This window comes from Sinohyriopsis cumingii, chromosome 7 (genome assembly GCF_028554795.1).
Source record: "Sinohyriopsis cumingii isolate HCF-2022 chromosome 7, ASM2855479v2, whole genome shotgun sequence".
Lineage (NCBI taxonomy): Eukaryota > Metazoa > Mollusca > Bivalvia > Unionida > Unionidae > Sinohyriopsis > Sinohyriopsis cumingii.
In genome coordinates, this window is record NC_142967.1 from 46,905,410 (window position 1) to 46,919,895 (window position 14,486).

The 14,486-nt window shown below is 34.9% G+C and overlaps 1 protein-coding gene across 8 annotated transcripts in view; it reads left to right on the top strand.

Moving 5' to 3' along the window:
• LOC149795144 (C-terminal-binding protein-like) overlaps positions 1–11,369 on the top strand; it is a 100,390-nt gene extending 89,021 nt beyond the window's left edge. For all 8 annotated transcript variants that reach the window (XM_089964855.1, XM_089964856.1, XM_089964858.1 and 5 more), the window contains 5 exons: positions 1,647–1,745; positions 2,466–2,591; positions 2,991–3,122; positions 4,173–4,343; positions 5,091–11,369. In XM_089964855.1, the coding sequence (XP_089820981.1) occupies positions 1,647–1,745; positions 2,466–2,591; positions 2,991–3,122; positions 4,173–4,343; positions 5,091–5,329 (767 nt within the window). In that variant the 3' untranslated portion in view covers positions 5,330–11,369. The remainder of the gene's footprint in view (positions 1–1,646; positions 1,746–2,465; positions 2,592–2,990; positions 3,123–4,172; positions 4,344–5,090) is intronic.
• Positions 11,370–14,486: the final 3,117 nt, after the last annotated feature.

Genomic DNA, 14,486 nt, shown 5'->3' on the forward strand with positions numbered 1-14,486 from the left:
TTTACTCCTTCCACATTGATGGCTATATCAACATAGGGTTTTTGCCAGTGTGCTTTTTATGATACCTAGTTGGTCCTAAATGAAAATGGTGCCATTCCAGACCTTCAGGCCTTTATAATTTAAACTGTAAGTCTTATGGAAATAATTCCTAAAATACACACTTGAGGAATAAAACAATAACTGAAATATGATTGGCATGGTAAAATCTGGATACTGGCTTGTCCATGTTGGATTCAGATCCTGGTTTCATGTTAGATTCATTGCAGCTGGTTATGGAAATAGACTAATGTTACAAGAGTACCTCAGATGCTTTAAACTGCACATATTTTTTTCATGCTAAACATCTGCATGATCAAGTTGGTGCTTAAAGAATGTTTCCTAAAAATGGCATGCAAGAAGTGATACATATTCAACACAAAAGAGATAGTAGCCTCTTAAAGTTTTAATAGTTTTAATTGTTATAGAAGAATAAAAAGGAATATTTAGATTCATGGGAACAAAAGCAGGAAGGGCAACAATTACATTTATTGGATATCATGTTGGTTTGAGTATGTCACATGGCAGGGGAGATGACTGGTTGCCACATGATTTTTTTTTAAAAGTCATGGATACTGTCTGGTTGAGAGAAAACAAGAAGCCATTGAGCTTCATAGAATTTGGAACTGCTGTTTGTCAAACTGTACTGGAAGTAATTAAGGTCTTATGTGTACTTTAACATTTTTTTTTAGTTGAACATGTTTATTGTTGCTGCATCAGTCTCAAATCACACTTCTGAACTTTTTAAATGCATATTTTCAGACAATAAGAGTACATGGTAGTTTGTTACTAACTTACTGAAATCTGATCAAAATTACAGAAAAAAAATTGACTGCCTTACTGAGAAGGTCTCTTTAGGGTTGCGAGGTATGCCAGTTGTACATAAATATGGCTGTCACAGTAACTGTGTTGAAATCTTTATTGTAACAACTCTGTCTGCATGGATGATCACCAAAACACTTATAATGAAGTCCGCTCTGTCCTAAATGAAAATGGTACAAGCTGACATCCAATATGTGGCCCACAGCTTCTAATTTGTTAGTATTGCTGAAGAATATCAGATATGGTCTCAACACTTGACAGTCCAAAAAATATTTGGTCTTTTCTTGAATTATTGTTAATTCTTTTCCCTTTGAGGGTCTCTTGTCAGGTGTATGGGTAGGGTAATTAAATTTAGGAGTGATTCATGCAGTTGTGTATCATGGAGAAAACAATGTATTCTAATGCTGCCTGACACAATTTCAGTGATCTTCTATCCATGATATCAGGACAAAGGCAGGCCATAACAAAGAATTTGTTGTAGGTTTTTTGTGAACATGTCCACTCAAACACATAAGCACATAAAGGTTTTTTGTGAACATGTCCACTCAAACCCATATGCACATAAAGGTTTTTTGTGAACATGTCCACTCAAACACGTAAGAAAATATTTTTGGTCTGTCAGTCGCTTATGAATTTTGGAGATGTTTCAGTACTCAGCACTTAAAATAAAAAGAACAAGATAAGAAATGGGCTTGTAGAATTTCAGAAAATTCTTTTTAGTCAATAGAATCAGTCCCTTCAAGGGACTATTATTAATAATTTTTATTAACGAAAACTTTTTTCTTCAGGTCGTGTTGGATCTGCAGTAGCATTAAGAGCAAAAGTATTTGGTTTCAATGTAATCTTCTATGATCCTTATCTACCTGATGGGGTAGAAAAATCACTAGGTGAGTAGAAAATTTTTCATAGAAGAGTATTTGTTTAAACACTCTGAAGTTAAACATTAGTGAGTGTTCCATCTTGAAAGGCACCACACCATATCTTTATTTTCCAAGGGCCACTCTATTTTTTCATTGCACTTATGTGTTGTTTTCCTTTTTTTTTTAATGACAGCCATCAAATTAGCTACTTGAAGTCAAAGAGAACTAATGCACTACACCTGGTGTTGCTGTATGAAAGGATATATGTATGTATAGCTGCAGTTCTTAATCTTTTTTGGTGGTTATCCAGATTAGGTATGTAGTGTTAGCCTCACCACCCATCAGTTGCTAAAGAAAACCATTTGGATGAGAAAGTGTAAATTAGTAAGGTTCATGCTTGCAACCGACTCAAAAGAGCATTGTGACCCAGTTTTGGGGTCACAACCTGTGGGTTAAGAACCACTGATTTATAGCCTCACTGCATCTGAAACATTCTTTCTTCCAAAGTCCTTGGCAACAGTTTGGAGTGGATTTCATAGCATGAACAATCTAGGATAGGGACCATCTTTGTACATCTATGTATATTAGATGTACATTCTTTAGGAAGGTTTTGCATTTAGTTATGACTTTTTAAAGGTATTGCTTCATTGTGGGACCCAGCTTGACCCTGTCATTTCTTTTAGTTAATGAGCTAAATTATTCTTGCTCCTATTGCCACATTTTGACATTTTTTTCTTCTTTTTGAAGGTATTACACGGGTATACACTCTACAAGATCTACTGTTTCAGAGTGACTGTGTCACGCTCCATTGTAGCCTCAATGAACATAATCATCATCTTATCAATGACTATACTATCAAACAGATGAGACCAGGTAATATACAAGTTTGTACACGGGTATAAGAATTGTTTTTATCAATATATGAGTTAATTCCTCTCCTTTTGATATGACTTCATATGCTAGTTTAAAAAGAAAGCAAATGTTGGCATTTTATCTGTTTTCCTAAATTTTAGAACAGTCCATTTTGGTTCTGTTACATACTACATTTTATGAAGGACTGTACATTTACTGTTGTAAATTTACTAATTAATTTTCCTACAGGACAAAAGAGTTTTCTAATATTTATAAATTTTATCCAGAAGGGATGCAGATTTTGAACATTTAAGTAATGTAGATGAATTCTTCACCTCCATTACTCTTAACAACATTCACAGTAGAAGATCATGTCACAATTTAGTAGACACCCACTGTTTATACTGTTCTTTGTTACAGGTGCATTCTTGATCAACACAGCACGTGGTGGACTAGTTGATGAACATGCGTTGGCTGCAGCTCTTAAGGATGGGAGGATACGTGCTGCTGCGCTTGATGTGCATGAGAATGAACCTTTTGTCCTTGCCCAAAGTTTGTATTCTTTTAATTCAGTCTTTATATTTTAAGTTGATTTTTATACCCCTTCTATATTTGAATGAGGCATATAGTGTTATCCATCCCATCCCAATATTACCATCTGTCACATTATGTTCATCTGTCATTATTTTATTTTTTTTGTAGCACCACAACTACATGGATTAAAATCAAATTTGGTATACTTTATATCATTTTAATAAAGAAACCTAGGTCAATTTGAATTTTTAACATTTCTGATACAATTGGCAAAAAATGTTAGCTTGTTTGACTTTGTCCTTGCAGAAAGTTGTTCTTGTTGTTGTTCTAGGGTTTAACGCCATTTTTCAGCACAAGATAGGCTATACATGGCAGCCAGTATAACTGGTGGAGGAAGAACCCTGGAAAACCCAGGGAAGAACCACTGACCCACGAGAAGCTACTGGCAGGCTTTCCTACATACCCACGCTAGCCGAACCTTGGACTCGAACCCACGCAGACAGAGGTGAGATGGCAGTGATCCGGAATGGTGTGCGCTTTAGACCACTCGGCCCCATGCAGAAAGAAACCAATGCTTCATTTGTACTGTACTGCCAGGCTCATCCTTGTTTTGTGGTGGACATATTCTTTATAGTACTAGTTATAAAAATCTAATAGTCTGCAAGTCATGGCTCAAGTGTTAGTACATATTGGTCTTTTGTGTGGATTAGTCCCATGGACTTGCATTGGATTATTTAAGTCACATACATATCCTCAATGTGTCAATTCTTTCATACTTAATTTTGTAGGACTTGCACAGCAGATGAAATGAACATGTGTGAACAACAAATATATATCACTTTAAGCGTAAGCTTTCCTGTTTAAAGCATGATTTGGTCAGTGTACAAAGTACATTGTGACCAGTGTTGTCATGAAATCAAAAATGAACCTGTATTTAAGTTCTGTTGCATTATTGCATTAAAAATTAATGAGCAAGCACTTTATCTTTGTACCATTTAGGACATGGTACATCAGAAACATTAAAAAAGACATCTGTACATATTGAATGGGAATCTGATTGATTTTCAGGTCCCTTAAAGGATGCACCAAACTTGATCTGTACACCACATTCAGCATTTTACAGTGAGCAAAGTTTAACAGAGTTACGGGAAATGGCAGCAGGTGAAATACGACGAGCGATTGTTGGCCGAATACCTGACAGCTTGCGCAATTGTGTGAATAAGGAATATTTCACAAATGGTAATACATACTATATCTTTGTTATATTTTTTAATTATTTAGATTTGAAGAGAAACAGCAATAATGATTTCTTAGGATTCTTAGGTATTATAGAGAAGTGTTACAGATCTTTTGACAACAGGTATATCTTCTCGTGTTTGATAACTTGGGAAGTAACAACAAAATGTATAAGCATCGTAAAGACAAAGAAGGTAGTACAGTCGGAGTGTTCTCCAGTTGCACATATTGCAGCTGACTTTAATGAATCCCCTCCCTCATTCAAAATAATTGAGTGCATAAAAATTGTACACATTCAGTTTGATATGAGCATACAAAATCAGTAATATGAGGGGTATTTTAAAATTTACTTTTTGTTAGAACTTTTTTGTTTCGTTGAAACTGTCAATCAGTTTATTGCCATTTGATAGAAGTGTTCTTTAAAAAGTGATTTGAAGGAAAAATGGTTTTGCAAAAAAGTTTTTCTTTCCAAAGTAAGTTCTTTGATAAAACTGAGGATGTTTTGCGGATAGGGTAAGAAAAGATGTTGGGGTTTGTTGATCGGTTAGGTCATGGTCTTCACAAGTCTAATAAGTTTTTGCATAGTAAGTTTAGTCAGAGACTGCATACCTTTACCAAAGGTCCCAGTCATTGAGACTGTTGCTCAATAACCTTGGGGTGAACCATGCCAGTATAGTACTACATAAAGGATCATTAAACATGTGGTGGGGCATATTATGTGATGTTCATAGTACTCTTGTTATTTTTCAGCTGCAGGAGTGCGGTATCCCCCATTTCCTGGCTATCCAGGACCTGAGGGTATGAATGGTGGGTTCTCTTTTCCAAACCCAGCTGCGGCTGCTGCTGCCGCTGCTGGTTTAGTTGTCCACTCCACAACAATGGATGCCCATCCAGCAGTCTCCCACAGCACACCACACTCTACACCCCACAGTACACATGTGGATTCTGGGAGTCACATGGCCAAAGCAGAGAGTTCAGAAGTTCACTGAGTTGTTGTCATTACCTCTGATGAAGTGTTGTACAGGACAACAGACATAGAAACTTTGCACATAGGATGGACAGATGAATGGAGTGGTGGAATATTGGAATGAGAATTAAAACTTTATATGTTGTGCAAGCACACCAGAAAGACTGATTCAGAAAGAAGAATAAATGGATGTTATACTACGTGGTCATTGTCATATTTTCTGTGTACATTTAGTGCATTGTAAATTTTATGTGCATGTCCTGAGCACATCAATCAACAGTTATCAATGTCATTGTTCAGTATCATTATCATAGCCATCAATATTGTCATCGACAGTCTATTACTACTGACTGAAGCAGTGCCTGTCTGTATAGTAGTATTCATTTTCTTTCAGGGAACAATTTATCTGTAGGAGTCAGTAAAGGATCCACTGATTGGTAAACTAAATCAGTCATATTCTTTCTCCAGTTTACAGACCAGATTCAGCTCGAGTTAGTTGTACATTTTCAGTTTGCTATCATCAGTCGGTGAAGAGTGACCACACTCTACTCCAGGAGTATATGTCTGGGTGTTTACTGTTTTTATGGGCTAGTTCATCTTTGATCACATCATAACTAGTCTTATTTTGTGTGTCTCACTTACATGAAAAAAAATTTCAGCTGCTGTGGCAACAACTCGTTATCAGTCATATTAGTGTTCTTGCTAATAAAGTTTTGTATGCCAAGGCAGGGGAAGTAACTCATATATTTCAAAGAATTTTATGCTTTAAAATCGTTATGCTTGTAACATACCCCCCAAAAACTCGGTTACTCTAAACACGACACAAGGCAGGGGAGTTAACTCTTGTATTGTTGTTGACACATTGTATGTTAAAGAGTGGCTGTATAGCTCTTCAGGACCACTGATTTGCATAATGTATGGTCCAGAATGATTTATTCAGTCCATCTCAGAAATAAAATTTCTTACCAAGATAAGAATCCATATAAATTGAATATCATTGGTAAAATTTGCACATTAATTTCATTTTACAGTATCACCAGTTCTTCATCCAATGCTATTTGAAATTTTGTTAGATTGCTGTCAGCAAGTGTGAAATTTTGAAAACAACTTGTAAATCATTTCATAGTAACTGATGCGATATAAAATTATTTTTCTGAATTCCACATTGAAATCATGAATAATTGTTAAATCTGCCATGATGTTACACATTATTTATTGAAATGTCAAGTGTATTTTGTTCTTGCATGTTATAAAATATCAGTAAATAATGTTAACATTAATGACGTGTCCAAATTTTACGATCATTTTATAATTTAATTAACTTTTAAGTGGTGTGAAAAGTGGTTCTGTTTGTGATTGCCATACAAAATTTAGTCTGCTGGTTGTACAACAGATTTAGCATTCCATAAACTTTTCTTTTTTTTGTCCAGTTGGACATTTTAAATATTCATCTCATTTGGCATAGGTTACATTTTAGTCAAAAGAATCTCTTACTACTGAGTGGCATTTTTTTCTTAAGAAGTTTTGCTATTTTCTGTTGATCTGCATTGAAGTGAATAATGAAGACCTACATTGTAGTTAGGTTTCCTTTACAGTTTCATGAGTAATACTCAATGCAGTAGAAATATTTTCACAAGCATTCTGGGCAAGGATTCAGTCATGTATTAATGGATGTACTTGGTCATTTTGCTTTGTATCGTTGAAGACCTATTTTGATGTGATTTGGTATTGTAAATTTAAGGTTAACAAGTATATTTTGTATGCCTTAGCTCCAAGTAGTAAGCAGTGGATCAACAATTTAAGTATTTGATATGTAGTAATTGAGATCTCTTGTTTCGGATCTATGTATAGCACTACCAATTTTTTTAATTAAACATGTTTGGATTGTGAATTATGAAAATTTAATCGCATAATGTTAGCACTTTTTCAAAATAATCAAATATTTATTCCCAGAGACTGGTTTTATCTGAAATATTTTTATATATGCTTAGTAAATGTTAGCCATGTCTTGTATTACTGGATTGTCAGCTTGTATCTTGGAGACCACAAAACTTCTTACAATTTGTATACTTAGCACACTGTACACTTTACCTCTTCAGGATTTTGGGGGTCATTTTTTATAAACTAAATATGTCAAATTTAATATGGAAAAAATGGACATCCATTTGTAACCTAACTTCACCTAAGACTATCAGATTTTAAGATAAAAGACATCTCAGTTTACAGATAAGAATTGCATTATAAATTGTGCACTACATTTTCTGTTATTATTTTTTATTACAACCCTTTGCCTGTGTGGTAAAATTTGATTTGATTGTCTTTTTAGATGTTAATTGGGAGTATTATTCACTGGAAAGAAATAAATGCAGATAATCCAGGCAATATTTTTAGGTCAGTGCTCTTGATGGTGGCTAGTTAAGCATGAACTGGAGGAGAAAAAATTGAGACTCATAAAAGTATTTTGACATTTTTTACTCCACAAGCTTAGAGTTAAGTATAAACCTTCATTACACTTTAACACTTCTTTTTATAATACCAAATTTGACCATTGTTAATTTAACATCATTCTAAAGCCCAAGTTTGACCATAAGATCTTTGCTTTCTTTATATAAGCAGTTCAGTATCTTAGAGATTGAGAGCCATATATCAGTGGACCAGAAAAAAATTAAGCATTTAATTTCATTTTCTTATGTATTTTCTTCATGCTCTGCTTCTTGGTTGACAATCACAATGATCTGTTCATATATTCTGCCTGTCATTTTCCATATACACCCACTCCGTGGTCCAGCATTCATGTACTGAGCATTGGCTATTTGTTTTGTCAAAGTTCTTGATATTTTCTAGACATAATGCCCAATTTGATGTTTTTGTATCACTGTAATATAAAATATTTGGCAATAGTGAACTTTGTATTGAGGAATCACTTTGATTTTTAAAAAATCAAAGAATGGTATTAAATCATGTTATTTTGCCAAACTTTCTATTCTTGTTTATTATTACAGCTAGGTTTTTCCCCATCCTTCATGTCAATGTATGGATGCGCACTTTCACATTGAAGTCATTCTGTGTATATTTGCTTTGCTGTAGTAAAAAAAGAATATGTACAGGGCAAAACATTACCTCATGGATTCATTTCTTTGGTTCAGTCATATTTATGGGGAAAAAAGTATTTGCATAGCCTTTAATTAGGGTAATTATGGAAGTAATAACGCTTTGTACAAGTAAATGCCAGTTTCATTTTAATGACCTGTTACTTTGCTACATATTTGTTTGAAGTTCATTGAGAATTTCGCAGCAATGTCACCTCAGTATGTACTGGGGGAAGGTATTTAGCCCCCATTTTGTAAGCATGATATAGCCAGTCATGTATTAAAAGTGCCATTATTACATGCACAGAAATATGGGGGGGGGGGAAGGTATTTCTGTTACACACGGTAAGTATCCTCATGGTCAAGGAAATAAATTCCATGCCATGGAAATATTAAGTATGGAATGTTGCTAACAAAGAATGCATACATAAAATAATTTTACCTTAGTTCATGATCAGAACATACCATCAGTTATCAACTGCACCAATAACCTCTTGATGGATCTTACTACATTTCACTAATGTTAGTCCTTTTTGGAGGTGGAGTTGGGTCAGTCATGCAGACAAATTTTGCTGCTGCTCCAGAACATAAAATCTTTTGGTTAATGCATAAAGATATTGGTTGATTAGGTTTCTTTTGCCATTGTGGGTATACCTGATTGAAAAAGTTCTGGGACTATAATTCCATCACCAAATGAAAAACACAGCATGTTTGTTAGGGCCAAGTCCACCTTAGAGATATATATGATTGATTGTATGGCAAACCAAATATGAGCAAGAGAATTCCTTCCATTAATCTGTTGTTGAGTGGAGCAAGCACTTTGAAAGATATATTAAAGGTTAAACTGACTGATCATTTTTTTCTTGCCCTGATACTGCTGGCTGAATACCATAATGTAGTAAGTGCAAGACATTTATATTACATGGCCAGTAACAAATTTCTTTTTCTTTCTTAGTACTGATCGACTGAATTGAACTTGGTACATTTATAAAGTGTTCCTTGAAAGAGTAAAATGTGAACAAAGAATATTGATTTGTCATAAGATAACTTGTCAGTTTGTAAATTTACCAAAAACAGTTCCTTAAAGTAAAATCCAGTTGTGACTGGTGAACCAGATCTGACATTGCATCATGCACTGGCAGATTTGGGTCATTGTAGTTTGTTGGGGGTAATCAGTAGCACAGATGACATAACCCAGATTTGCATGTACATTATGCACTGGCAGATTTGGGTCATTGTAGTTTGTTAGGGGTAATCAGTAGAACAAATGACATAACTCAGATTTGCCTGCACATTATGCAATGGCAAATCAGTGTGTTGTTTGCAGCTGGACTCGAGTGACATGCAAGTATATTCATTTTTTTTTTTGTTCATCTCTCTTCGTTTACCCAGCCTGTGTTGTGGTTACAGTATTATATCACTTGAGCAAGTCTTATTTAAGTATGCTTTTTGTATTTCACATTATCTCAGATATGCTTGACCAAAGCATTCCATTAATGGTAGGGATAGGGATGTTTAAGGTTTTTTAAATGTCACTTTGCCCTGTATTTATTCCTTGGGTAGGCCATCTCAGTACAGGCTCTTTGTGTTATGGTACTATAGTAGTGCTGGTAGCACAATACAGCATATGTCTTCAGCCATCATTTTCTTGTATTCATTTCTCACAATCAAAACTACTCGACCATTTCTGTAATCAAATAATAACCATGTATATGGTAGGTGTATTGATACTTAAATTTTTTAAACATTTTGTGCATCAAAAGACTGCTTCACAATGTCGTTATGCAGACAATTGAAACACTTCTTTGAAACTGACTTGAATTGGTAGAAATATTCACACTGCAAAAGAAGGGTTTTTTTTCTTCATGAAGGCTGACTTCAGGACTGCTCTGTCATTTTTATTTCTCAAACCGGTCACTTCATTCACACATGCAAGGTGTATTTTTGGTAATAGAAATGCCTGAGGGGTTTGAATTGTTGTTTTATGTGCATCTTGCTTATACTACCTGACTGATTTCACAGTCCATTTGTCAACTCAGTTCATGCTAGCAGGCTGAGACTCAACATGCTTTATTGGAGTTTACCTTTTTCCTCATTGTCTGTCCATATAATACTAAGCAAACCAAGTTTTTCAACATTTTTTATTTATTTGTAAAGCATTCCACAAATTCTTGATGAGATTGGTTGAAAAGACCACTCCTGCATTTCTGCAAGATGCGAGATGTGTACACAATATTTTTGACTTTACTGGGTCCTTTTTTCAAACTTTATTCAAAAATATCTTGTGTTTCAATTATAGAAAGTGCTGAATTTTGCAGCAAATTCTACCATCAAATCACTGACTAGTGTGAGTAACTCAAGTGCTATTAAATATTATTAGCTTACCTGGCTGTAAGGCCCAGTGAGCTTATGGTATGGTCCTTCACGTGTCATACATTGTTCATTCTGTCCAAATCCACCATCAAATATGGTTACCATTTCTAACAAATTTGAAATCTTTAAGCAACTTCTACAAAGACTGCTGTTTAGTGTTTGACCAAATTTGATAGAAAACATTGTAGAATGAACATCTTTGAAATTTTTCCCAGTAATACAATCCACCATCAAAAATGGTCATCTTTCTAAAGCTAGACAACCCTTAAAATGACTTCTCAAAAACCACCCAACTATTGTGTTAGTATTTTGTATTTCAAAATAGACTGCAAGTTCTGAATGTAATTCATGAATTTAAGATGTCATTGCATCACTGAAAATCCAGTCTATGCCAAGTTTGCTGTAGATGAACATAATTGGACTCTTATTTGTCTGCAGCACTACTAGCTGGGTTGCAGAGTTCTCAGATGGGCTTAATCATTCAGGTAGTGTTGGCAGTATATACTGTGTCATTTAAATCTAGCTTAGTCTCTTGTAGATAGTATACATCATTGTAGAACGATCTTCCATTGGATTTTATCAATAAAAATTTTCATAAAACTTTTGTCATTTTGTCAGTTCCTGTCCGTATTATATGTTGGCTTAAAAATGGTACTAACAGGTGACACGATAGGCACTTGGCATTTAGAGGTTAGTGTTGGGACTGGTCGGCATGGTGTCAGGGTAATGTGACTGGGTAGGACATCATGTAACATGTCAGTACTGAAAAATTCTTAAAGCTGCATTAAAAATCCAAATCACACACACGTAAGCTTGAACTACAAGAACAGCAGTAAATATTCTAAATTGGGTTTGCAACATTTGCCAGATCTGGCGTGACCTGGTTTTAAACATTAGTTTGTATCATAGGGTGTGGCTTTAAAAATTACTTATCCAGCCTGCACCCTAGAGGATGTTGCCCATGCCTGCTATGAATAGATGTATGTGTTTCATTACATCTGGGAAATTAAATATTGATCGATAAGCTTGAAATTAAGGCAATTGGAGTCAACACAGTATGCATAGGGCAGTGTATTATGTTCGTATTCATCTGCCTAATACAATTTTGTTTCTTTGCAAGAACATATTATCTGCCATCGTCAGTTACCAAACTTTGTGGGTGGCTTGTACTTGCAGTAAAGTAGAATCTTCTTGATTCTAGCTTCATGTAGTCAAAGGTCAAAATTGCTGACATAAAAGAAATTCTGCAGTTACCAAACTTTGTGAATGGCTTATGCTTAGGGTAAGGAAGAAGCTTATTGATTTATTGGTCAAAAGGGCAAGGTCACTGACCAAGAAGAAAGCTTGATTGATCGTGTAACTTCACCAAAAGGTCGTGCATTACTTATATAATTGGGTACCAAAGAAGAATGTTAATTTTTGGGGTAAAAATGGTCAGTGGTCAAAGTCTTCATGACTGAAAGAAGAAATTAATTTTTTATGTGATAACTTCAGAGTTACACCATTTACCTTGACAATCGTTGTGAAGGGATTGCACTTAAGGTGTGGAAAAGACTTGTCATTTTTCAGTATATGATTGGCTGAACATGGTGGCCAGTATGACTGATGGAAGAAGAAACCCCTGGAATAATCACCAAGCCATAGGAAACTACTGATAAGCTTTCTTGTATATCCACATTTGCCAAGCCCAAGACTTTAACCCATGCAGACAGAAGTGAGATGGCAGTGATTAAAACAGTGTTCACTTTTGATCACTCTGTCAGTCATTACCCCAAAAAGGCTATTTATTTTTAAATCAAATGTGATGGTCATTATCGCTGTTGTCCACTACAAATAATAGTTTTGCAGAATAACTTTTATTATAGAGATGTTCTTTGAACAAACTTCGTTGTTGGCTTGCACTTAGTGTATTAAAGAAACCTATAGGTTCTACAGTTTAGAGGAAAGAGGTCAAGGTCATAGTACATCTGATTAAAAAAAATAATGGTTAATGCACAGTAAGTTAAGTTCTTGATCCAAGGTAGAGGTAATTGAGGCCATTGGTCTATTATTTGCAGATTCAATCATGCCCTTGCTAGTGCCCTCTTAGATCAATTTAGAACACAGGTTTGGATAATAATGTCCCATTTTCAGTCATCATAAATTTTATCTTAAGAAAATGCATTAAACAAACTTCATAGCTAACCGCAAGTCTGTTCACTTAAACTAAGCTGTGCTCCCTATCCTAATGGGCATAAACCAGGATTCATACAGCCTTGAAAAAGAGATCTGTGAATTTGGTGGTTGTCTTAAAACTCCATGAACTTTTACATGGTCCATTTTGTCCTTAATACCTCCTTGAACCTGTAGAAAACATCATGCTATTTTTGCCAAAGACTCCCACGGGGTATGCAGAACGTTAAAACCTGATAAATTATATCACTTTTAATGTTCAGAATTTTTTTAAACATGTTTTCCAAAAGTGATGAATAAATACAAAGCAATGGAATAGACATTGGATGGATAAAATGACACATGACAAAGGTGTTACAGGATGGAGTAGCATTCCTATGTGGTGGTGTACTAATTAGATAGGTGTTTATTTATTATTTTATAATATTTTATACCCATTTATGTACTGATAAAGTAACAAAAAGTTCATTTTCCATTTTTTAAAATACTTTAAAACTTCTGAAAGTCCTTTTTAAAAAAAACAACTCTGAGTATGTACAATCTATGTAGGTCATTCAGTATTGTAAACATGGAGCCATGCTATCATTTTTAACTTGTAGAAGAAGTAAAATATATTTTGGTCTCATAAGAACACTTTAAAAATCGTGCTCACAGACTAAGTCATACAAGATTGGAAAAGTAGTTGTGTGAGGCAATTTGCGGTAATATAATTATATAGGCACCCACATGTTAACATGCAGTGTTGGGGGTTATATCATATTATATAAATGATAACCGGTTAACGTGTAGGACACTTGAGGGTCATTTAATGTGGGTGTCTTTAAGTTTAACATGGAAATGTACTATGGGTCAAGATCGTTGATTGTGTCAGACGGGTAATGGTAATGTTAAAATGGTCTCTGCTAATCTTTGTTCTTCAAACACACTACTTATACAATCCAGCATCAAATTTTTTATTACTATCCAAGCAGACTATGGACACCTCTACCATCCATAGAAAAGGGTATGACAAGTGGATACACGAATTTTTAAACACGCGTATTATCTCGCAAGGATGAGTAGGAAATGTTTATAGATGCATTACTGTACCCTTGTAAACACACTAACACAATAGAAGGGATAGGCAGTGTTTATAGACACACTAATATACCCTTACCAACATAAACTGTCACAAGAAAGGGGTCAAATGAGATTTTAGGTTTCAGTTGTCAATAATAAACATAGGCAAATATATATAAAGAAACACAATGGCAAATGAGATTTATCTCTTTTTTAGGGGTCTAATGACACCTAAAGGGCTGTTGAAGTTATTAACCAAAGTCAAGACACTGAAAAGTGTGTCCATAATTACTACAATCCTCTCTTCAGACTTGCCTTGCCTCTCCACATAAATTCTTATCTTCCATATCATCGTGTACGTTATCGTGGTGACGATCATGAGGCCTTCACATAGACTAGGTAATCCAGGTTGAAAGCATGTCTGAAACAAGCGCAGATGATTCTACAATAGTCCATGTCTTGAGTTGGCTTGAGAACACGTGAAAC